Genomic DNA, 25,596 nt, shown 5'->3' with positions numbered 1-25,596 from the left:
TAGGTACCCAGTTAGGCTTAAGTCTCGTTTAGGGGCACCTCACGGATTCGGCTGAAATTTTCACCATAGGTAGTCCTTGGGATCCTGATCACAACTATATACAACTTTTCCGGGGGAAGTACATACTGCCCGAGATATGGGTCTTTATATTTTGGGAAAGCCCTACTTTAACACCACCATTACTTTATTTATGGGCACCTCTCTGATCGGGCTGAAATTTTCACCATAGGTAGTCCTTGGGATCCTGATCACAACTATATATAACTTTTCCGGGGGTAGTACATACTTCCCGAGATATGGGTCTTGACATTTTACTATTTTTACTTGGGCAATATGGGTATCATTTTAATGGGCCGATTCCGTACAGCGAGGCGAGTCATGTCGCGTCGTCTATCGTCTCTGTGACAAAATTTAAAAAATGCACTACGTACAGCGATAGAAAATAATCGTCGATAACAAGTTATTTTTATTTTATTTTTATTCGTTAGTAAAAATGAACGGCGACAACAAATTTGTTGTCGCCGGAAAATGAACATTACGGCGACAAAATTTGACGTCGTCGTGCGACTTTTGCCATACGTAATGGAAAAATTGCAACTGGCAACGCGACACGACTCGCTGTACGGAATCGGCCCATAAAGCTCGTGGTGAGTACTTTTGATTGCGTTTACGACTTTTGCTCCTGTCCATAGGAGAAAGTTTTAAAACCCAGCCGAAGGCCGGCTACTTATATCTCGGAAAGTATGGACTTCCCCCTGGAAAGATATATATCGTTGTGATCAGGGTTCCAAGGACTACCTATGGTGAAAATTTCAGCCCGATCCGAAAGGTGCCCATAAATAAAGTAATGGTGTTAAAGTAGGACTTTCCCGAAATGTCATGTCCCATATCTCGGGAATACATATAGTCGTGATCAGGGTCCCAAGGACTACCTATGGTAAAAATTTCAGCCCGAACGGAGATGTGCCCCCTAAACGAGACTTGTTCCGAATCATAAGGTGTAACGCAAAAACAGCTGATCTTCATACCAGTTGTCAAAATACGTTACTGTGAATAAAATCACATACAAAATGTAAACAAGCAATTCACAGTAATGCATTATTGTGAGCAAATTTGACGTTTGATATGATTTGATGTAACACCTTCTTATTCCACCATGAGAAGAAGAGAAGATTGCATGGTGTAAGAAAGAAGGTGATACAATAATAGCAACCTATGTATGTCTTCATTTGCTGTCAAAACATATTTTTAATCAAAAATAAATAACAAATATTTCGCTTCTATAAAGAATATCTGTGTACAACATCTTTGTTAAAGCTTCGCGAATAATATTTTAACGTTTTCTTCTAACTTTTTTGGATATTTCGCGCAAAAAAATTTGACAGCAAATGTAGACTACAACCTAAAGCTGAAAACAGATACAACGTTTGATTAAAGTTTTGTGTCGTTTTGGCCGTTTTTACACTGTTGGGCATGATGCCGAAAAATTCAAATTCATTTGAAATATATGGCGGCAAACACATCAACGCCGGACTTTCATGTCGGCGTCGCCCTGTTGTTGTTGTTTTTTTGTCAACTCCCAACGCAAAACTTTAAGCTGTAAACAGATACAACGTTTGAGTAAAGTTTTGTGTCGTTTTGGCCGTTTTTACACTGTTGGGCATGATGCCGAAAAATTCAAATTCATTTGAAATATATGCCGGCAAACAGATAAACGCTGGACTTTGGTATCGTCGCTGGACTTTGGTATCGTCGTCGCCCTGTTGTTGTTGTTTTTTCTCGATGCCCAACGCAAAACTTTAATCAAACGTTGTATCTGTTTTCAGCTTAACTCAAACGTTGTATGTGCTTTCAGCTTAACGTCAACTATTGGATCACCTTGTTAAATTCGCCTTGAGAAGATTGGGTGCATATATTGTGAATGAAAATATGATAATGTGGAAGTAAAAGCTTTGTTCCCGTACTTTTTAATAGTAAAACTCGTAAAAGAGAGAAAAATTGTTGTCACACAAAAGTTTTTTTCAAAAAGTTCGGGAACGCAAAAAAGCTGGAACAAATGTCAAAGTCGGCGCATCAGCCAATCAGACGCCGGCATCCATGTTACTATTTTTTACACGCTCAAATTTGTCGAGTAAAAAGTTTTTAAAGAGAGCGTCATTCAGCGCCATTTTTGTTTAAACAGAAGTGAACATTTTACAACTTTTTTGTGTGCGGGAACGGGTTTTCGGGTAAAATGTGTAAAAGTCGTAAAAATTGTAAAAACTTTTTAGTTCTAGAACAAAGCTATAATAACAAAAAAATAGGAAGAAAATTAACATCCTATTTTTTTCATTTTACTTCCACATTATCATATTTTCATTCACAATATATTCACTCAATCTTCTCTTCATCTCTACCATTGTGATTGTAAAATTATATTTTGAATTTTGCTTACAACAAGATAAGATTTTTCACTTTCTCCCTTAAGTCCCAATGTACATTAGGCGAGTTTACTTGCGGCAATTGTCAGTTTGTAGGTGAGAGAGGGTGCTGAGAGGCAAAGGGTTACCATATGCCTCACCTCTCTCTCCTACAAAATGACAATTGCCGCAAGTAAACTCGCCCAATGTAAATTGGGACTAAGTTGCAATGGTGGAAAAACAAAACTTACGGTGAATTTCATTCATGATAACCCCCAATGCCTTTTAACAGCCCCAAAAATTGCTTTTAAATTACTTAGGGGTCGATTATGGATAGCAACCCAACTCCAGTTGCGTTGCCCACAGCAAAATTAGTAATGGAATTTTCTATTTCCGCATAAAAATGTATACTTTTTTACAATTAAATTAATACCTGAAGGTTCAAAACACTGATATTGATTGAATTTGACAAAAAATTTCCGTCTTTTTGCTCATTTTAATCGCATGATTTTCTCTTCTGGCAACGCAACTGGAGTTGGGTTGCTATCCATAATCGACCCCTTATTTTCAACTTTTTAGTAAATACATTTTTTTGACCACTGAAAACAACCCCATAACCAAATACAGCCAATTTAGGATACAAAATTTAGATACAAACTTTAAAATGCCTGAAATGGGGTGGTACCGTGGGACCAAAACCTGGACTTATGTTCACACTTTTTGGTGAGGAAGTTTCTGTACCATTGGGAACTCCAAATGCCAAGTTACAACCAATTCGGCCTAAAAATGAAAATAGAATACTTAAAACACTTGAAATCGGGTGGTACCGCTATGTGGGGGCTATACCAAAACCTGGACCTATGTCCACAATTTTTGGCGGGGAAGTTTCTGTACCATTGGGAACTGCAAATGCCAAGTTACAGCCAATTCGGGCTACAAATTAAGATAAAATCTTCAAAATAACTGAAATCGGGTGGTACCGCTATATGGGGGCTATAGCGAAAAATGGACCCATATTGGTTTTGGTTTCATATTCATGTATCGTCATCAAAATCTGAGAAGTGTGCAAAGTTTTAGTTCGATTGGTCAACTGCAACTGTGTGGAAAATGAGTTACTAGATTTGAACTAAATAGACACCAAAGCAAGTTAAATGAAACACTGTAAAAACAACTTAATGATGTGAAATAAATTGTTGTTTTTTTTTTTTTCAAAATTCCATACATGTAAAAGAATGCAGTGTTGCAGTGCAACCGATATCACATATTTCAATATTAATTCAATTTTAATTTTACTTTTTATTTTGCATACTGAAAATTGTATGTATGTATGTGCGTGGTAGACGAAGGCCTCAAAAAAACTTGTTTTGAATCGAAAGATCAGTATATGCATAAACACATATGTGTCATTGTTTTAGGAACTGTTCCTTTGGCCCTATGGGCTAGGTTTCAATTATTGAAACTTTAAATATTGAAGTCTGCGTAATATTACCGCTATTGTATGGCTAAAAACTCTTCCTTGACATCTAGCTGCTCAACCTCTAGCTTAATTTCCAGTTCTTCAATCTCCATTGCATCAATTTTTGTGGTTTGATCTAAAAATTCCAATTCTTTCTTTACGGCGACAGTTGAAAACGACCTTTCTTCTAATGGGGTGATAGATGTTTCTGTTAAACATTCATTGGTATTTGGCATATCTAGCAGGTCTTCTGTTGTCACCTGACATTTGTGTTGTTTTAATTGTCTTACATATCCCGGCCCATAAGGCAAAACTTCTCGACACAATTTACAGGCAACAAATTCATTTACACAACATCCATATGTCATGGAAATATGGCATAGATTTGGATATAATAACAAATTATTGTTGTTGTTAGTTACCATTAATTTATATTGTCCAATGGATAACTTGTGTTGGACACTTTGTTTTATTAACTGCAGTTCAAAACTTAAGGGTTCTTCTTCGCACACCATTAGATTTCCTCCAATAACATTTTGAAGATCTCCAGGGAAGTTTAATGTTTTAAAGCATTCATGTTGCATGGAATCAGGTATGGAGGTTTTATGTTCCACAACTTGCTTACACTTGTGGCAAAAAAGGAAATCTTTGATTACACGACCATTTGCCGCAACAATTAAAGATAAAATTTCCTTGAAACTATTTTCTTGCAACTTATAAACTTTGTTGGCAATTTTGTTTTTAATGTTATTTCTTATGATTTGCATTTCTTCAGCTGGTGATATGCTGGGAACTTGAGAGGGATCCATACAACTTTTATCATGTGAAGACTTCAGTTTAGAATAGGTAATAGTTTTGTCGGTCTTTCTCGATTTCATTGAACGTGTTTTCCTAATGTAACAATATTTTAAAAAATCTTCTACTTTTTTTTTGATTATTTACCTTTCTTGATTTTCTTCTGTTTGGCTTAAATTTTCTTCTTCACTGCTGCTATCAAAGATGTTCCCTACTTCCTCGCATGACTCTTCTTCTTGTTTTTGCTCAAATATTTTGGTCGCCAAATCTTTTGTTTCCTCGCATTCCAAGGGTGAAGAACACTTAGGTTCATTTATATGTTTTCGATTTTGAAGTTCACATTGCCTTTTGAAACCGGATTCAGCAAAACAAACATGTCTCCTCAAATTATTACATCTTTTGGGAATGTATCTATAAATGCCTTCACATTTCCGACAATAGACATAACCATCTTCCGCCATTGCACCGTTTTGCGTCGTTATAAGGGAATATAATTTCCATATGGGATTATCCGAGTCTGTCTTTGTTATATATTTGTAGATACCGGATTTAAGATTCTTTCTAATGCGCATCTTTCGCAATCTTTCTTCACGAAATGTTTCTTTAAATATTCTAAAAATTAAAATGTAAATTAATCGTATATTAAGGTATAATTTACACGTACTTTCCATAATGGACAATGCACTTCTGACTTCCCGTCTTTGCTTGTTTCTTTAACTTTTTCACAATACTTAAGCATTTATGTTGATTCAGTTTCTTCATTGCCTCTTCTTTCACAACATGCTTACATCTGTTGCAATATAACCAGCCATTGAAACACGTACCATTTTCATCAGAGATTTTGTTAAATATTGACCATATTGAATATTTACTACAGGGTCTTATGATTGGTTTATAAATTCCGCTAGCAATTTTATTCTCATATTCATTTATCAGCAACTTATCGGAATCTGAGGCATCACAGGTGGTATCCGCTGCATCCACAACTGCTCTTTTATTCTATTGATTAGGTATTATTAATTATTACAATGCAGTTATGGTAACCATTCCTATCGCCATAAAGTTACCTGTAGGCCTATTCTGTAACTTTTATCGATTTAAAAGTTGTTAAAATTTCTTTTGTTTTTGTAACAACTACAAAACAAACAAATGAAATTGTTGTAAAATAAACAATGAGTAAAGTTGTTAAAAAGTTACTGAATAGGGGGGCTGGCTCATAGTATATTCCGCGGAGTTTTTCTTCCTGTTTCTAGTGGATATACGAGTTGAAGGTTTCATTCTGACCTGGGTATCAATTCTTGTTCTCTGAAAATGTGAAATGAAAACTTTTATAAAGGAAAAATCTGTCAAATGAAAAAAATTATAAAGGAAATATTTTTCATTTAAAATTTTCATAGAACAAGAATCCATCCCCTGGTGATTAGAAATAAAATTCAAAGTTAATATCAAACCTTAGTCCCAATTTACATTGGGCGAGTTTACTTGCGGCAATTGTCATTTTGTAGGAGAGAGAGGTGAGGCGTATGGTAACCCTTTGCCTCTCAGCACCCTCTCTCACCTACAAACTGACAATTGCCGCAAGTAAACTCGCCTAATGTAAATTGGGACTTATCAATTGAATCTACACACAGTTGTACTTCTTTTGTTTCTACTTGTCATTTGGGATGCTTTTCTTTGCTCCCATTTTGCCTAGAAAGTTTGTAGAACCAATTTTATACCTACCAATAGGCTTCGAAAGTACGGAAAAAACGTGTGATTTGTGACAAAAAATAATTTTGAAAAGAAATTATGATCGCTATTTAGCATCTGTCCATAGGAGAAAGGCTTAAACCGCTGCCGAAGTCCGGCTATTTTCGAAAAAAAAAATCATTTTTAAAAACTTTCTGTGGAAAAAGATTCAAATCCAGCTACTAAATTTAACAGTGGCAGTGTGCGCTTGTTAAGAGCAAGGGATCTTACATTTCAATGCATTTTACAATGTTTATTGAAATTTACGCTTTTCAGAGGCCCATATCTCGATAAAAACATTTTTGTAATCAGGACAAAAAGACCTACATACCTGTGGTAAAAATCTCTCCCGCCAATTGGAAGATTATTCAATTTATGCCAAAATAGTTCCAACTTCCTTTACGAATGTTTATATTAAATCATTCACAATAGTCATCGTGTAACATCAAAACAGCTGTTTGCATTGTTTTTAGTTTCATGAAGGCGGCAAAAACAAAGCCTTAAATTGTTTTTTAATTGTTGTTTTTCTTTTATTTCTCTATTGTTTTGTTTTGTGCATTTCCGCTGTTATTATAATAGCTTTGTTCCTTTACTTATATAATGGTAAAAGTGGTAAAAGAGAAAACTGTCAAAATTGCTCTCTCATGGCCAGTTTTATAGTACGTTTACATATAACCGGATCTAATAAACCCACTGGATTTCAAATGTCAATTCCAACTAATGCCAAGTTTACATTTACGAAATCCACTCGATTTCATCTGTCAATTCCATAGCTCAAACGTCAAATGAAATCTCATCTGAAATCCATTGGATTTCATTTGACGTTTAACCTATGGATTTGTCAGATGAAATCGAGTGGATTTCGTAAATGTAAACATAGTGTAACAAAGTTACAACAACTAACAAAGTTACAAAAAAAAAATGTTGTTGTTATTGAAAATTAATTGTCAAAGACAATATGTGTGTACGATAACCCAATAATTTGTACAAATTCGTACAAATTTTTGCTGAATGCTGTTCGATAACAAAATTATCCAGCAAAAGAGAGCGAGTTTGGAGAGATTTTTGGAGAGTTTTGTGACTGAGAACTTGCAAATTTTTGCTGGGAAAATTTGTCCCGCAAAAATTTGCAAGTCTGATCAGCTGACTTTTAATCACATGTTCAATGTAAACAAATCGAAATGTTAACATTTTCGACCAAGAAAATTTCACGATTGCACATTTTTTTTAGATTCTAAAGCGTTGTGGATAGGATTGAAGCATTAAATAAGTAAAGTGAAATTTTAAAATTTATGTTTTTGTTCCGTTTGGTTTAAAATATCAAAAGAAACAAAAACAAATTTCATACATTTTCGGAAACAGCTGACTTTCTTGCAAGTTTTTGCAAAATGCTGTTCGATAACTTTCTGCAATTTTTCTTGCTTGAGAGAGTAAAATTCACTGAGAGAGGTTGCTGGAACTGGCTGAGTAATTATTGCTGGGAAAGTTATCGTACACACCTAATATTGTATAATAGGGTCGTTCCATGATGAAATAATAAGGTGGCGTAAAACTTCCAGCTGATTGGTTTCAATCTGTCAAATTTTTTGTTATTGTGAATAAATTGTATGAAAACGTAAACAAACATTTTGACATATTGAAGAATTTTCCGCCAAAAATGAGTTGTTGTTGTGCTACTTACGTGACCTATTAAATAGATCTTGGGTCGTTCCAATTTTTTTTTCAGGAAAACATAAATACCATGGCACAATTACCAAGGTAGTGGTATCACACCAGCTGTTCGAATATGTAATGTCAAATCTCTTTATAAAAATAATTTTTGTTGTAATTTCTCCAACAACATAAAGAAAATGTTGACATAACATTTTCAAAATTTTACGATACCACTACCTGGGTAATTGTGCCATGATAAATACATTTTGATAATCCTCTATAATAGAACAATTTTGAATCAAAATGTAAATAAAATGCATTCAGAATTCTCCTACGTAATTTTTATTACACGTTTAGGATAGGTTAGGTTATAGGACGCGCAGCTACCGTTGTTGGCAGCTACTTCACTCGGAGACCTTGAGGTCGATTGTGATCATCCTCAGAAAAAAGTTGAGTGTTGTGGTAGGTCTATTGTAGAGTTTGAAGTATTGGTTGTTCAGGTTGTGATGGTGATGAGTGCTGGTGTATATGGTGGATGGTATGCGGTGGTTTGTCTATTGCTGATTCTGATGAAAAAGAGTTTTGGTTTTAAAGATGTGATTTAGTTATGGATGTGGGTGTGTGGCTGCTGAAGTTGAGGATGTGTTGATGTAGTTGAAGATGTGTTAATGCAGTGGAGGTAATGTAGTATGGATGTGGTTTAAGCTGAGCCGGTTTCTATCCCCCTGTGTGAAGAAGAATAGAAAAGTGGTTGATTAGTTTTGTTTGCCAAGCCAATTAAGATTTTTGACAAATTGATAAATGCAGATGGGATCTATGTCGGAGAAGAAAGTCAGAGTATTTATCTCATGTCTACAGAAGAATCGATGTCTCCTCGTGATTAGCGAGGGGCACATACACAGTAGATGTTCGACCGTCTCTGTTTCTTCGGGGTCTTGACATAGTCTACACTATTGTTGCCCCATCTAGAGGTTAGGGACCTGACCATGTTATGACCCGTAATGAGTCCTACAGTGGTCTTTATCCCTAACTTGTTAAGTGAGAAGAGAGAATTGGTTCTATATTGAGAGTAGCTAGGCCAGATTGCCTTATTGCCAATTGGCTGGAAGCTGTCTATCGCCCATTTTATTCTTGGGATGCTAATTATGCTGTCGATCAGTTCCTCCTCCTGTGCCGTGCAGCCCAGATTGTGATTCGTATGCTGCGAGTCGCTCTCTAGGTGAGTACAGCCTGGAAAATGAACTTCTGACAGCAGGTTTAGAGTCTCTAGACCAGAGTTGGTCCACGTGCCGTTTCCTCGTTTGATGCTACCCATGGGTTTGGGATCCTAGGATAGAATCTTACGAAACCTGGCATCTTCGTTAACTCCTTCTATAGACTCAGCAAAGCAAACCCAAGATCTTTGCTTAGCCTTTTTGATTTCACTCTTGTATTTATTGAAGTTAACCCTGTATGTATCCCAATCTGTACTGAGTGAAGATTTGCTGGCTTTGTTGTAAGATTTCCTGGCCGCCTTGCGAAGACTGGCCAGGCCTTTATTCCACCATACCGGCTGAGATTTCTTCCCAGGGTAGGTTATTGGGCTGGAATCCTCGTAACACCTCAGGAAGGACTTATTTAGATCATTTACAGCAACCTCAACTTCGTTTGCTGTAGACAATCTTGAGGATTGCTTAACACCGAAGTCGTTTGTAAGCTGTAATTGTTCCAGTCTGTCCTCCTGGAATTCCTGTATGGTTTTTGTTTCTCCGAACTTATGGGGACTTTGAAGAGTATCATCTTGTGATCTGAAAAAGAGCACTTTTCAGATACCTTCCAGTCCATAACTTCGGAGTCTTCCAAATTGGTTAGGGTGATGTCAATTACTTCGCCTCTAACTCTATTTTGGAAAGTGGGTGTGGTACCCCTATTACAAATTCTTAAATTATTTTGCAACATGAATTTGAAAATTGACTCACCCCTAGTGTTGGTATCGCTGCTTCCCCAATGGAAGTGATGAGCACTTGCATCGCATCCAAGAATGATGTGGCGTGTGCTCCCTATTTCGTCCATTAGAGTATTTACGATGCCGCCGGGTGCGTCGGGGTCTTCATAAGGCATGTAGACAGAGGCCATTATAAAGGGTTTTCCATGCCCTATGTCCATCCTTATGGTGGTGATGTCTCCTCTACTGAAATTAGAGAGAAGCATTAGTTTTATGTTCTTTTTTGCGACTACACATGTTCTCACCTTGTCTCCGTTCGAGGCAGCGAGGACAGTGTAGTTGTTATTACTCAGTCCAGTAACCTTATTATTGTATAAATAAGGCTCCTGGACTATGTAGAGCAATATCAATTTTGGATGAAAAGCAGGTAACAAACTTCAAGTTTAAAATTTCATGAGTAGACCCTATTACATTTTGAAAACTAAATTTACAAAAAAGAAAGAATACAGGTGATTGTCACTTCTACCTTTATATATATGCTTTGGTCAATTCCTTTGCGTATGCGTCAAATAAATCCTCATAAAGAAAGTTAACCCAGCAAAAAGACATAATATAAACAGACTATTACCAGAAAAGTAAAGAAACGAAAAAATTGTAGATCTGTAGTGCGATTCTCTAACTCATTTTTTGAGTTACCGACAGAAATCGGTAACTTTAAAACGCAAAATTATGAATGAAAAGTTCACATAAAAGTTGACCACCCTGTGGCTATCGGTAGAAATTTAAGACTACTTTTTATTGGTCGCTAACTTACCGAATAATATCATTAATTACCGAAATTATAAGCATTTTAATTTTACCGACATTTGTCGGTATCGCAAAAAATGAGTTAGAGAATCGCACTACTGGTAGCAATCTCAAAAAGAAACATACAAATTCAATTTTCTTCTTTTATTATACAGTTTTTAATTTTGTTTTGTTGTAATGATGTACGAACGAGTATGGTTTATATAAAAAAAAATAAAAAAAAAAATCACCAGATGGCAATGGCAATCGCAGAAAACATAAATTTATATCGGCTGGCTCAGTCGGCCGCACTCGTATACACTTACAAAAAAAGTTATGTTATACCACTCAGTAAAATTATTTTTGGTTGTTGTTGAAGCGCTAAGTAGTCGTTGTTGTTGTAGTGGATTCCTCAAGGTGTTGTTGGGTATCCCTTATGCCCACCCATGGGTTCCATAAGAACCCCCATATGGACCTCCAATACTGAAGACCCCCAAAATTCATCTGGCTTACTCAACCTTTACCTTACCTTAATTGACCTTTTTCTTAAAACATCATAATGTCCAATATAATTCGAGTTTCATTCCATTAATTTATTCATCGTCATGGATGACAAAAAAACTTATTATAATTTACTTAGGATAACCTTAGGTTTAGTTATGACTAATATTAAAATTCATAAAGTTCAACAGATATCGTAATTGTATATAGAATTCAATTTAAAGTGCATACAATCATCAACAGATGACTCAATGTCACTCCCATACAGGGTACCACTGTGCACCAAATGTAATTTAGACTCACTAATTTCCTGGCCTAATGAGCTCACTGGGTGGAATCGAAATAAAAGTATATGTTGTTCTCCTCTTAATCATGGATTAAAAGTATAGGTTGATGGGACTGACATTTTACATAAATCTCATAATATCAAGATAATTGCAAAATTTAATTCATTTCATTTGTATAGAATCATTTGATTTGAATGTTAAATTTAATAATAAAAGTTTTTGTATATGTTGACTTTATTGTCAACCGAAAACATATATACAATTTAATAGGTTAATTGCAGAATAATATTAAAATTTCTTACAGCACCCCGTGCTAATATCTACATACCAACTGCAGGGTAACTTTCATCAAAAATGTTTTATAAGAATAGAGATGTGGATCACTAACAAACATTTCACAATTTAATCTAAAATCTGTGTCCGAAACGAATTTAGATTCTGCTCTCTATGATTCCTACGTTCCTCGTATTTTCAAAAGCACTAATAATAATTTAGAAACTATTGTATCAACACAAACATTGCTAACCCGGATATAGCCAATCCGGTTACCGGAAAAAGGTTAAAATTTTGCTTCACAATGTAAAAGCACCTTAGTTCCTTTCCCTAATGGAAAAAGGCTAAAATTTATACCAAATAAAATCCAACAATAGTTTATAAATTACCATTACTGCCACGGAAATATTTATCTATTCTTTAAACAGAATAAAAGAAAACCTTTAAAATTCTTCTCAGCGTCAACAATAATGTATAATTACTACCAAAAGGGGTAAATAATAAGTTAATAAATGGTAAACAATAGCAATGAGGGGATACGACAATATTCAACAGTAGGATCATATGAGATAATTATTTACAATTGTCGTCGACGTCATTAAATTCCTCGTTACTACAAAATTTTTCACTTTCTCAGAGAGAAATTTTAATAATAATTATAAAAAATTATTGTCGCTGATCAAATTTCACTGAACTATTAAAACACATAAAAAAAACGCAGCAATTATTCATTGTATGCTTATTAGTATTAAACAATCATTTCCAAAAACAAAAAAACAACTGCGTCATTTAAAGGCATATCAATAATTCTGGAAGTTAACAACACGATTGTAAAGCGGGGTTGAAATAAATTGTAAAGAGGAATTAGAAAACATAAAGAGAAAGAGTGCAAAAGGAATGGCAAAATATTTGTTAGTTTTCTCTTCTCTCTTCCTACTCTCTTCTCGCGCCAAAACTTCTTTTCAATACTCAAAAATGTGCAAAGTGCACATGTTCAAAAAAAATACCGTTACCGAACCGTTTGTATGTGTATTAGTATGCACGAGGTAACCGTTACTTATCACTTAGAATGTATAAATATTGATAATAATTCACGAGATATAAAATTTGTAGAATTGGTTAAGAAGTAGAACCGGCTGACCGTCGATTCGGGATGTAATACTGATGATAAAAAAAATCAAATATTGGACCCTCTTTCCATGGACCATTTATGAACTAAAATGGCCAATGGATCATACGTCCTCTGGATGCACTACAACTACTCACTTTTTTTTTTCACTTCCTTCACCTCAACTGAGGACATGAACATAACCATGCAGATGTTGAATAAATTTGTTTGTACTGCTACACAATGGCACTTGATGATGACGTCACAGATTGTAGGTGGCGTTAATCTGGATGTAGAGAGATTGATGATGAAATTTCCTTCAATTCCGGGACGGTTCAAAATATGAGGGCTCAAATGGCCAAAGCAATCAAAAAAATACAAAATTCGTTTTGGTCGACGTTCCTTTTGTGGTTTGGTATCGGATTATCCAGCAGCTGTTTCTTTTTCTCAATGTAGAGCGATACAAAATTCGTGGTGGCTTGTGGTAGGCTGATGGTGGATGCCTTAATTAACTTGGTGGAAGACTATTTGTTAAGTTCATTTCTAAGTTAAGTTAATTTCCGGGATTCTAGGCAATGACGGTGGCTACGGCTGTTGTCCAATATTTGAGAGGGAATGTATGTGTGGGCAGGTGTTATTGCCGGGCAAAAAAATATTTCCCCAATAAACTCGTTTTGTGAACACGGGTGGCTTTTACAAAAAGAAAAGCCTTAAATCGGTGTTGAAATTATTTGCACTGCACTCATGCCTAATGTGGTGGAATTTGGCGGGGAGTGCTGTACCGAATTGTTAATGCCAACCGCCATGTGCCTTTGGTCAACCTGTTGGGTAAAAGCAAAAAAATTGCACACGCCAATGTTAGTATGCCGGTTTGGCAAAACTAAAAATTCCACACTAAACTCACCCTTTTATTGTTGGTTTTTAATTCCGCATTTATTTTAATGTTCCGTACGGAAAATATTTAATAATTATTCCCGAAGATTAGAATTATGATATTCTCGAACGGGAGCTATTCAAAATGGCGGATTTGTCCACAAATTCTTAATTTGCAAATTTTTCCTTATTGGACGACTGGCCGGTTTGCGGGTAAAATTGAAATGAATGCATTCGCCTTCGGCGTTCTCGTCATGCCCGAAGTTTGACATTTCTATTGACAGTGATGCCACATTGTCAAGAAAAAAGGAACGAAAATGTGTGAAGGGGAACACACGATAAGTGTGTGTGGTGTTGCACACAACGACGTCGTATACGCAGCGGCTTACGCCGTTGTTATACAAGGTTAACATAACAAACCCGAACACGTTGGCATAGGCCTGCCGAAGCCATACTGATTCGGGAAGTTAACCGAGGTATGCTTAGGGTGGGGAAGAACCGCGACCCTGAGATTAAGAGTCTCATGCTCTACCGACTGAGCTAGCCGGGCAAATTACTTTGTTGGCATCATGTGCTGTAGATCTTTGGAATGATATACCCCTATCTTCTTTCCTTTTAAGTCTTCAATTTCGTATAGTGAGCTTCCAATCTGTCTGGCAACTCTACACTTGACAAACTTTTGACACAACTTCGAATTAAGATGGCGCGAAGCATCACTCAAAACGAAGTTGCGTCTCAGTATTTCCTGTCCCGGTTTGAAAACTATTTCGCGAGATCGAGTGTTATACCGTGTTGCTGACTTTTCGTAGCAATCGTGAATTTTCGATTTAATCTTGTCTCGGACTAATTGTAAGACATCGGGTTTCGAGATTATATCCACCGCGCCGTCTTCTAAAATGCCTAGTTTGTTCGCCAACTCATATTCGCTCGCGTGTGTAATCATATTTGAACCAAACAATGAAAAATATGGCGAACAGCCAAGTGAAGTGTGTAAAGTTGATCTAAGGGAGCATTCTATTGCGGATAAATATCTATCCCAGTCCCTTTGATCCTCCGAAACGTACGTCCGAATCGCCGCTATAATGCTCCGATTGACCCTCTCGGAAGCATTCGCTTGCGGCGCGTAAACCGCGTTTCGTATCGGAGTGCAACCATACTTATTCAAAAACGAAATGAACTCATGAGAGACAAACTGTTTTCCATTGTCGGAATGGATTAATTGTGGCACACCAAATTTATGGAAAACCTCGGTTTCTAAAAATTTAATAACATTTTTCGTGTTGGCTTTCGCGAGTGGCTTCAATAGAACAAATTTCGTAAGGTGATCTAAAACAATCAGTATAAAGGCGTTACCTAACCTCGACCTCGGAAACGGTCCAATGAAATCTATGAAAATCTTTTGCCATGGTCGGTCAGTTATTGTTTCATTTCCCATTTTGGCCCTCAATATTTTGTTTGGAGCTTTTGTCTCCTTACAAACAATACAACAGTTGATAAAGTCACGGACTTGCTTTGCCATTTTGGGCCAATAAAAATATTGACGAAGTGCCGCGATCGTTCGTCCTATACCGCAGTGAAGTTTCGTTGAAGACATGTGAACATTCTTAATTAAATCCTCGGTTAAAGCTGTTGGGACCCAAAGCTTCCAAATAAAATTTTCGTGAACCGGGTTACCGTCCGAAGGAAGTGTCTTTTTATACACGAAATCGCCAGAGACTTTTAAATCGGGTAAACTTTCTTGGTTCTCGAGAACCATAGCAACCAACTGAGAATATTCTTCATTCTTAAATTCATCCGAAGACAAATCAATTAAAGGCTTTTCGTTATCAAACATATTCAATTCATCTAAGTGTACTCGTGACAGCGTATCGGCGACGACGTTTTGAGAACCCTTTCGGTGCTGTATCTCGAAGTTGAAAGCCTGAAGCTTCAAGCTCCATCTTGCCAACCGTCCGCTGAGATCTTTCTGTCCCATCAGCCATTTCAAGGCGCTGTGATCCGTAACTACAGTGAACGGCATAAGTTCAATAAAAGGACGAAATTTCTTAATGGCGCTTATGACCGCTAAACATTCGCGCTCAGTTACACTGTAGTTACGTTCAGCCTTGGAAAGTTGCGCAGAATGAAAGGCGATGGGACGTTCCAGACCTTCAGCATCCAGCTGGTACAAGACTGCACCGAGGCCAATATTAGAAGCGTCGCATTGGACGTAAAAACGCTTATCGAAAACAGGATGATTGAGAACGGGACTGGTAGTCAAAGCTACCTTTAATTTATTGAAAGCTTGAATTGCTGGTTCATCAAAAGAGAAAGTTTTGCCCTTCTTAAGGGTATTGGTCATAGGTGCTGTAATCTCAGCATAATTCTGTATAAATCTCCTGAACCAGGAACACATCCCTAAGAAACGACGAACCTCTCGAGTCGTCTTAGGAATCGGAATATCTGTAATGGAATCAACTTTCGACGGGTCCGGCTTAAGTTTGCCCTCACCCACAATGTACCCGAGGTACTTCAGCTCTCGTCGACAAAATTTAGACTTCTTCACATTGATGGTCAAGTTCGCCCTTGACAGCATCTCACCAACCTTGCTTAGCAGCTCAACATGGGACTCAAAATCCGGCGAGACTACCAGCAAGTCATCGAGGTACACGAAGACTTTGTTTTTCAGGTCCGGTGAGATCACACTATCCATCAACCGACATAACCGTTGGGCTGCGTTACACAACCCAAACGGCATGACGGTGAATTGATAGTGAGGTCTCCCCGGCACTGTAAACGCAGTCTTCGGACGACTCTCAACTGCAAGGGGAACTTGCCAAAAAGCGTCTTTCAAATCGATGCTTGAAATGTAGTAGGTGTCCTGAAGCCGGCCTAGCAGAGCGTCAATGAAGGGCAGAGGATAAGCATCCTTCACTGTCACCTCATTCAACTTGCGCGCGTCTAAACACAGCCTATTCTTTTCTCCACGACGAACGAGAGTGACCGGCGAATTCCACGGTGACGTGCTGGGCTCGATTACACCTAAGCTCAGCATGCGATCTAACTCCTGATAAATTAATGATTCCACAGCTGGCGACACCGGATAGTGACGCTGCTTAATCGGGACTGCATTCCCCGTATCGATGACATGCTCTTGTAAATGGGTTTTCCCAAGTCCAAACTTTTCGAAATCTCGAAAACTTTCTTTAGCTTTTTCAAGCAAAGCTAATTGGTCATCAGATAACAGGTGCATATCGGAATCATCAGCTACCGAAGAGATCTCAAGGCTGCTAATGAGCTTAGGTGCAATAGCGAAAACTTTCCAAAAGTCGACGCCACAGTACATGGAATTCTCAAGACCAGGTATTAAATATACATCCATGGTCTTCGTCACATCATCGAACGTGAGGTCAACAGTAACTTTTCCTGCGCAAGAAATTCGCTGTCCACTAGCCGTACCTACACTACATTTATACACCGGAGTGACTTTTAAATTCAATTTATCAACCAAAGAAAAACAATTTTTGCCGAGGCAGGTTACAGTGGCTCCACTGTCGAATAATGCCAAAACAGATACTCCATTTACTAAAACTTCCCGAAAAGGACGAGGATCATTTGATTTAAAATCAGAAAAGGTGGTGGAAGAAACGGAAAGACGATGTAATCGTCTACGCTTATAGCGCTCACGAGTTTTCAGAATGCGATTCGAAACAAAAGCATTTGCATTAGCGAAAATCTCTGAATTAAAAATGCGTTCACGAGTCTTCAGATAATTTGCCATGCGGATGTGAAACGGCAATGTTAAATCTGGTTTGGTTCTGGCAGAGTTATGAGAAAGTCCGGGTGAAATAGAATTGTCAGGAACAATTGAATCTGTAGAAGTGGAAACATCATGAGAAACTAGTCAGTCCACTGTTTGAGTAGAAACTGATTCGGCCTTAGAAGAAGCAAAAGTGCGACTGTTTTGTTTACAGTTGTTACATTGAGGAGCTGTAACACCAGGTGAACCACAGCGGAAACAAAAAAGAGAACGTTGAGAACTAGTACATTGCTTAAAAGTGTGACCTTTGTCATTACAGTTCCAACAACGCATCGGTTCACTTTTAGAAACACCGGGTGCCTTTGGCCGAAGCCTCAACTCTTCAACTTCCTGTACTAAATCATCAAAATCGTTATCATTTATCTCGTTCACCATCCGAGTGGGTGGACTTGTCCTAAATCTCGATGAAGATTCTCTTTCAAGAAACTCTTCCGCTTTCCTGACTTCATTCCTAAATTGTTCCACGGAGTAAAATGTTCCACTAAATGTCAAATGAGCAAGACTGGGTTTCAATCCAGCTTTGAGGATGTCAATGACCTCGAAATCCTTCAAAGGTTCCCTCAACTGAGTGCGCAGGTTATTAATCGCATCGATATATTGTGTAGCAGATTCATTCCTACCCTGCTTTCTATCCATAATCTGCCGCATCACATCTAAGTTGGATTGAAAACGTTGAAATTCATGGACTATACTGATCTTTAAACTTTCCCAGTTCATGTTTGGATACTGTCGGATTTTTCCCCAATACCATTGGCAAGGACGGCCTTCTAACAAGTGGTGAAATTCGTCTACTAATTCTTGTTCGGAACAACCATAGCTTCGCCGAAGTCGTTCAACGCGAAATATAAAATCTTCAACATTCGGTGTCTTTGGGGTAGCATCAAACTTAATGCCCCACTTGCTGAGGTATGGATGTCTGGGTCTACAAAAATCTTCCCTATAACGATTTGGAACTTCATGGCTACGACTACCTGAACCTGCATGTGCTGTTTCAGTTCGTAAAGGTGGCAACTCTCTGGGCCAATCAATGCTCGGAGAAGGTAATTCACGCCTATCATTTGGATTCCCTGGAGGGACTGTTTTAGAAAAAGCTTCTCTAACTGCAGCAGCAATTGCTGTCTGCATTTCTTTTTTCATGGTTTCAACCATTGATGCTTGGGTGACCTCTAAAGCGGACTGAACAACGTCAAGAACCCCTGTGCTACTAAGTCTATCAACCTGATCTTCATCATTGCCTCGAATTGTCAAAGGACTAAACGAAGGCCTAGTAATGGTACTTGGTTGCTCATTTACCTGCGCAAGAGTAGGTGGACTTGCAAATTCGTTTGGTGTCGGCGGATCGTTACCATCAGCGCTAGCAGGGTTACCAGATTCAGTACCTTGCTCTGTTCCAGCAGCTTCTCCTACTGCTTGGCTTGTCGACCTGGTAATAATGCCGTAAGTTTTTGGCTTGGCCCCTGTAGCAGGCTGCATGGTTTCCAAAAACAAAACGAAATCTCCAACAAAAAAAACAATAAACTTTCCAAAAATGTTATTGTACTGACCAGTCCGAATAAAAATCTCAATAAAAGTTCAAGAAATCAAAATTCAATAGTATGTCTTCTCCAATGATCAACAGGTTATCCAAAAGGTAGGTATGATACCATAAATTCAACAAAATCCCAAAAATATATATAGCCGAGATAGTAAAATCCAATATTGAAAATCTCATACGCAACAAAACTCAATATGAAAATTGAATGGTTCCAACAGGTCAGGTATTTCCAAAAGAATCGAACCAAAAACAATCAATAAATCTTGCAAAGTTTCTCAAAACCAGAACAAATGCTCAGAAATTCTGTAGAACAGAATAAATCGAGGTAATAAATTATTTTCTCTAGGCTGTGGTAGATCAGTATAAATGTTTGTAAGTCCGGGTAAAATTAGTTCGAATAATATTCGAATAAAGTCTTGGCTGGTAAAAGAAAAAAAAAATAGAACTTCGATAGGCTCTTCAGTTCTCTTCGCCTACCCCTATTGTTCTATGGAGTAGACTGTTCAAAACGTAGGAGTGATTGTTGCCGGTTAGAATTTCCTCAAAGAGTTTCTCGAGGTCTCTTCAGTGTATCTTTAGTTAAGCATAGAACGGCTTTCTAAAGATACACTGGGAAATCGACAACCAGACAGCAATCAGCCCTACGGAAAATGCTCCAACTCAAGGTTGAGCGCTGCCGTCCGAAGGCTCTCCAGACTAACCGCCCCTACAACCTTAAGGTACTTCAGCTGACCTCGAGTCGAACTGAAGACCAGTCTTCGGATACAGTTAGTCCAGTTCTGTGTACACCCTGTGTGTACGTGAAAACAAACAGAAATATATTACTACTTAAAGCTTATATATTTTAAAAGTAAGAACTAGCAATTGGTAGTTTGAGCCTATCAAACCCCTCCTGCCGTCTTTTAATCAAAAAGAGAAAAACAAATGTCTTGAGGGCGACGACCCTATGCCTCACGCAATCGGAAAAAGAATGTTAATTACCACGGTAGGAAATTCCAGCAAAGTGAATAGTAAATTACTATCACTTCTGAAAACTCTGACAAAAACTAATGCACCACAGATCCCAATTGAAATCTCGAAAGGCTTCACCAGGTTCCACGACGATGCTTCACATTTAATTCTCAAACCAGACAGGAAATAAAATCGTGCAAAAGTTTGTCTATTGTAGGTGCCAGATACAAAAAACGGAAAAGTCATAAAGGTGCCAACAAACAAAAAAATTCAACGTCAAGATTTATTTCCAATCATTTGCAGGAAAATTCCAAATAATTGTAGGTGAAAAGGTTTAGGAAGTAGTAAGTAGAAGCTTTCAACTAACGTTGGTTTATTCAGCATCCCCCAGAATCAAAATTATTCTTCAAAGAAACTTGAATCCAAAATTTTGAAACCGGAATTCAATAGTTATTAAATTGACAAAAATGAGTGCAATTTTGTCAAAATATTTGCTTAAACAAATTTCCAAAATCAAAAATGTATGAATATGCTTAAGGTTATAGGTAAAGGTTTGGTTCGCCAGGATAAAAAAACAACAACAATCGGTCAACTACGATAGCTCCAACAACTTCAAAAAAAAATCTAAAAAAGAATTTCTGTTTGATGTAGTATAACAAAGAAACATTTTCAATACAGCAAATTACACCTTGGTCATAATAACCAAGCGTGAATGACTATATATTGTGAATGTTTAAATTCATGAACTTTGATTAATATATTTTGTTACAATATTAAAGCCTGCTATATACGCAGCACTTTAAGACAACAAAACAAATCTCAATAAGATGTAATTTAAGAGAAATAAAATTCTATCAATTTTTCTCTATGAAGCTATTGACTGTTTACATAGACAAAACTTTGTCAAGACTCATAACCCAAAATTGAACCAAAAACAAAATTCAAAAAAGGTACCAGCATCGCGCTGGCTTTACGTTGGGGCGCCATTTTGTAATGATGTACGAACGAGTATGGTTTATATAAAAAAAAAAAATAAAAAAAAAAATCACCAGATGGCAATGGCAATCGCAGAAAACATAAATTTATATCGGCTGGCTCAGTCGGCCGCACTCGTATACACTTACAAAAAAAGTTATGTTATACCACTCAGTAAAATTATTTTTGGTTGTTGTTGAAGCGCTAAGTAGTCGTTGTTGTTGTAGTGGATTCCTCAAGGTGTTGTTGGGTATCCCTTATGCCCACCCATGGGTTCCATAAGAACCCCCATATGGACCTCCAATACTGAAGACCCCCAAAATTCATCTGGCTTACTCAACCTTTACCTTACCTTAATTGACCTTTTTCTTAAAACATCATAATGTCCAATATAATTCGAGTTTCATTCCATTAATTTATTCATCGTCATGGATGACAAAAAAACTTATTATAATTTACTTAGGATAACCTTAGGTTTAGTTATGACTAATATTAAAATTCATAAAGTTCAACAGATATCGTAATTGTATATAGAATTCAATTTAAAGTGCATACAATCATCAACAGATGACTCAATGTCACTCCCATACAGGGTACCACTGTGCACCAAATGTAATTTAGACTCACTAATTTCCTGGCCTAATGAGCTCACTGGGTGGAATCGAAATAAAAGTATATGTTGTTCTCCTCTTAATCATGGATTAAAAGTATAGGTTGATGGGACTGACATTTTACATAAATCTCATAATATCAAGATAATTGCAAAATTTAATTCATTTCATTTGTATAGAATCATTTGATTTGAATGTTAAATTTAATAATAAAAGTTTTTGTATATGTTGACTTTATTGTCAACCGAAAACATATATACAATTTAATAGGTTAATTGCAGAATAATATTAAAATTTCTTACAGCACCCCGTGCTAATATCTACATACCAACTGCAGGGTAACTTTCATCAAAAATGTTTTATAAGAATAGAGATGTGGATCACTAACAAACATTTCACAATTTAATCTAAAATCTGTGTCCGAAACGAATTTAGATTCTGCTCTCTATGATTCCTACGTTCCTCGTATTTTCAAAAGCACTAATAATAATTTAGAAACTATTGTATCAACACAAACATTGCTAACCCGGATGTAGCCAATCCGGTTACCGGAAAAAGGTTAAAATTTTGCTTCACAATGTAAAAGCACCTTAGTTCCTTTCCCTAATGGAAAAAGGCTAAAATTTATACCAAATAAAATCCAACAATAGTTTATAAATTACCATTACTGCCACGGAAATATTTATCTATTCTTTAAACAGAATAAAAGAAAACCTTTAAAATTCTTCTCAGCGTCAACAATAATGTATAATTACTACCAAAAGGGGTAAATAATAAGTTAATAAATGGTAAACAATAGCAATGAGGGGATACGACAATATTCAACAGTAGGATCATATGAGATAATTATTTACAATTGTCGTCGACGTCATTAAATTCCTCGTTACTACAAAATTTTTCACTTTCTCAGAGAGAAATTTTAATAATAATTATAAAAAATTATTGTCGCTGATCAAATTTCACTGAACTATTAAAACACATAAAAAAAAAACGCAGCAATTATTCATTGTATGCTTATTAGTATTAAACAATCATTTCCAAAAACAAAAAAACAACTGCGTCATTTAAAGGCATATCAATAATTCTGGAAGTTAACAACACGATTGTAAAGCGGGGTTGAAATAAATTGTAAAGAGGAATTAGAAAACATAAAGAGAAAGAGTGCAAAAGGAATGGCAAAATATTTGTTAGTTTTCTCTTCTCTCTTCCTACTCTCTTCTCGCGCCAAAACTTCTTTTCAATACTCAAAAATGTGCAAAGTGCACATGTTCAAAAAAAATACCGTTACCGAACCGTTTGTATGTGTATTAGTATGCACGAGGTAACCGTTACTTATCACTTAGAATGTATAAATATTGATAATAATTCACGAGATATAAAATTTGTAGAATTGGTTAAGAAGTAGAACCGGCTGACCGTCGATTCGGGATGTAATACTGATGATAAAAAAAATCAAATATTGGACCCTCTTTCCATGGACCATTTATGAACTAAAATGGCCAATGGATCATACGTCCTCTGGATGCACTACAACTACTCACTTTTTTTTTTCACTTCCTTCACCTCAACTGAGGACATGAACATAACCATGCAGATGTTGAATAAATTTGTTTGTACTGCTACACAATGGCACTTGATGATGACGTCACAGATTGTAGGTGGCGTTAATCTGGATGTAGAGAGATTGATGATGAAATTTCCTTCAATTCCGGGACGGTTCAAAATATGAGGGCTCAAATGGCCAAAGCAATCAAAAAAATACAAAATTCGTTTTGGTCGACGTTCCTTTTGTGGTTTGGTATCGGATTATCCAGCAGCTGTTTCTTTTTCTCAATGTAGAGCGATACAAAATTCGTGGTGGCTTGTGGTAGGCTGATGGTGGATGCCTTAATTAACTTGGTGGAAGACTATTTGTTAAGTTCATTTCTAAGTTAAGTTAATTTCCGGGATTCTAGGCAATGACGGTGGCTACGGCTGTTGTCCAATATTTGAGAGGGAATGTATGTGTGGGCAGGTGTTATTGCCGGGCAAAAAAATATTTCCCCAATAAACTCGTTTTGTGAACACGGGTGGCTTTTACAAAAAGAAAAGCCTTAAATCGGTGTTGAAATTATTTGCACTGCACTCATGCCTAATGTGGTGGAATTTGGCGGGGAGTGCTGTACCGAATTGTTAATGCCAACCGCCATGTGCCTTTGGTCAACCTGTTGGGTAAAAGCAAAAAAATTGCACACGCCAATGTTAGTATGCCGGTTTGGCAAAACTAAAAATTCCACACTAAACTCACCCTTTTATTGTTGGTTTTTAATTCCGCATTTATTTTAATGTTCCGTACGGAAAATATTTAATAATTATTCCCGAAGATTAGAATTATGATATTCTCGAACGGGAGCTATTCAAAATGGCGGATTTGTCCACAAATTCTTAATTTGCAAATTTTTCCTTATTGGACGACTGGCCGGTTTGCGGGTAAAATTGAAATGAATGCATTCGCCTTCGGCGTTCTCGTCATGCCCGAAGTTTGACATTTCTATTGACAGTGATGCCACATTGTCAAGAAAAAAGGAACGAAAATGTGTGAAGGGGAACACACGATAAGTGTGTGTGGTGTTGCACACAACGACGTCGTATACGCAGCGGCTTACGCCGTTGTTATACAAGGTTAACATAACATTGTCATCGTTAGGTTTTTCTTCTGTTTTTGTTGATTTTTTCTTCAATGTCAAATAATCGTCAAACAAATGTCGAAAAATCAGTTCTACCATTTTTTACCCGAAGAAATTTGTCTAGTAGCGCCTGTGGTAGAAGAGAAGGGCGAACGAAGCACGCCCAAACCGTGTGTGTTTGTGTGTTTTTCAAATTTGCTTTTTGTTTTGAAGCAAGAGGAAAGATAAAAATATTACGAAAACTGAGGTTTGGGCGTGTCTCATTCGCTCACATTTTCGTTTCGACATACAGAAACAGGCTGTTATTTTATTTGCTTTGCAATTGAAGCCATAGCTCTGTTCCAGAACTAAAAAGTTTTTACAATTTTTACCACTTTTACGCATTTTGCGTTCCCGTGCACAAAATTTATATGAAAATCGTTTACGACTTTTACAACTTTTACCACTTTATAAAGTACGGGAACAGGCCACATATTTCAAGGTGGAATAATAGGTGTGTTCGTTTACTCAATAATTTGTACAAGTTCAGTAACTTCTTGTAAACGACTAAGGTCTTTTGCATTGTACTGTAGAGTAAACGAACAACATCCAGTAACAATTTGTACAAATTTTGAGTAAACGAACACACTGAATAAAACAGCTGATCTTCATACCAGTTGTCGAAATACGTTATTGTGAATAAAATCACATACAAAATGTAAACAAGCAATTCACAGTTGTGCAATATTTTGAGCAAATTTGACGTTTGACATGATTTGATGTAAGTCCGTGTTTAGACACACAAATTTCTCGGGAAAGTAAATTGAGTTTTTAGGCACTAGGGGGTAGGAAAGAGTATTGAGGAGCTCTTTCCTCTCCGTTCTCTCCCAAATAGCTCAATCTACTTTCCCGAGAAATTTGTGTGTCTAAACACAGACTAACACCTTATTCAACCATGCCATATCTCAATGCACAGAGTACGTATATCTATTGTGAATACGATGTATTTGCAATCGGTCTGTTCCTTTAGGGGTAGTATGTAAATGTCATATGGAACGAAATAAAAACATTCCATATCTACCCACGGAGGCAATGTGGAGACGTAGTTTTTTTTACATTTTTGCTGGTGTGGGCCCACAGAGTAAATAGCGTAAGGAAATATTGCACATATTAGCGAATATATAACGTTGGAAAATTGCATGTCATATGACATTTACATATAGTGTAAACTACCCCTTACTTTTAAAAGTAAAGGAACGCTTTGCAGGTTAAAAATGGTAACCTCAGGCACGTAAGTC

At 36.9% G+C, this 25,596-nt stretch overlaps 1 protein-coding gene across 7 annotated transcripts; it reads right to left on the bottom strand.

Annotated features, from left to right (window-relative positions):
* Positions 1 to 3,571: 3,571 nt before the first annotated feature.
* On the bottom strand, positions 3,572 to 7,154 carry LOC141399652 (uncharacterized). 7 transcript variants are annotated; one of them, XM_073978780.1, is made up of 6 exons: positions 6,710 to 7,154; positions 5,848 to 5,955; positions 5,718 to 5,784; positions 5,315 to 5,649; positions 4,798 to 5,262; positions 3,572 to 4,746 (listed from the first exon to the last, which is right to left on the bottom strand). In XM_073978780.1, exons 4-6 carry the CDS (start codon positions 5,410 to 5,412, stop codon positions 3,891 to 3,893), a joined length of 1,419 nt encoding a protein of 472 aa, XP_073834881.1. In that variant the 5' UTR covers positions 5,413 to 5,649; positions 5,718 to 5,784; positions 5,848 to 5,955; positions 6,710 to 7,154; the 3' UTR covers positions 3,572 to 3,890. The 7 variants fall into 7 exon arrangements, with proteins under 7 accessions (XP_073834881.1, XP_073834886.1, XP_073834883.1 ...); XM_073978782.1 differs by having other exon boundaries at positions 3,596 to 4,746; positions 5,315 to 5,784; XM_073978784.1 differs by lacking the exon at positions 5,848 to 5,955 and having other exon boundaries at positions 3,596 to 4,746.
* Between the last annotated feature and the right edge of the window lie 18,442 nt (positions 7,155 to 25,596).

Source organism: Musca autumnalis, unplaced genomic scaffold (assembly GCF_047663935.1).
Source record: "Musca autumnalis isolate F117 unplaced genomic scaffold, ASM4766393v1 scaffold_3, whole genome shotgun sequence".
In the NCBI taxonomy this organism is placed as follows: Eukaryota; Metazoa; Arthropoda; class Insecta; order Diptera; family Muscidae; genus Musca; species Musca autumnalis.
This window is presented reverse-complemented; position numbering and strand designations above follow the sequence as displayed.

Coding starts and splice junctions, on each gene's coding strand:
- LOC141399652 (XM_073978780.1), bottom strand. CDS start 5,412: ATGAAGAAACTGAATCAACATAAATGCTTAAGTATTGTGAAAAAGTTA. Junction 5,263..5,314: donor TGCATTGTCCATTATGGAAA/GTACGTGTAAAT, acceptor TTTAATTTTTAG/AATATTTAAAGAAACATTTC. Junction 4,747..4,797: donor ACAGAAGAAAATCAAGAAAG/GTAAATAATCAA, acceptor TTGTTACATTAG/GAAAACACGTTCAATGAAAT.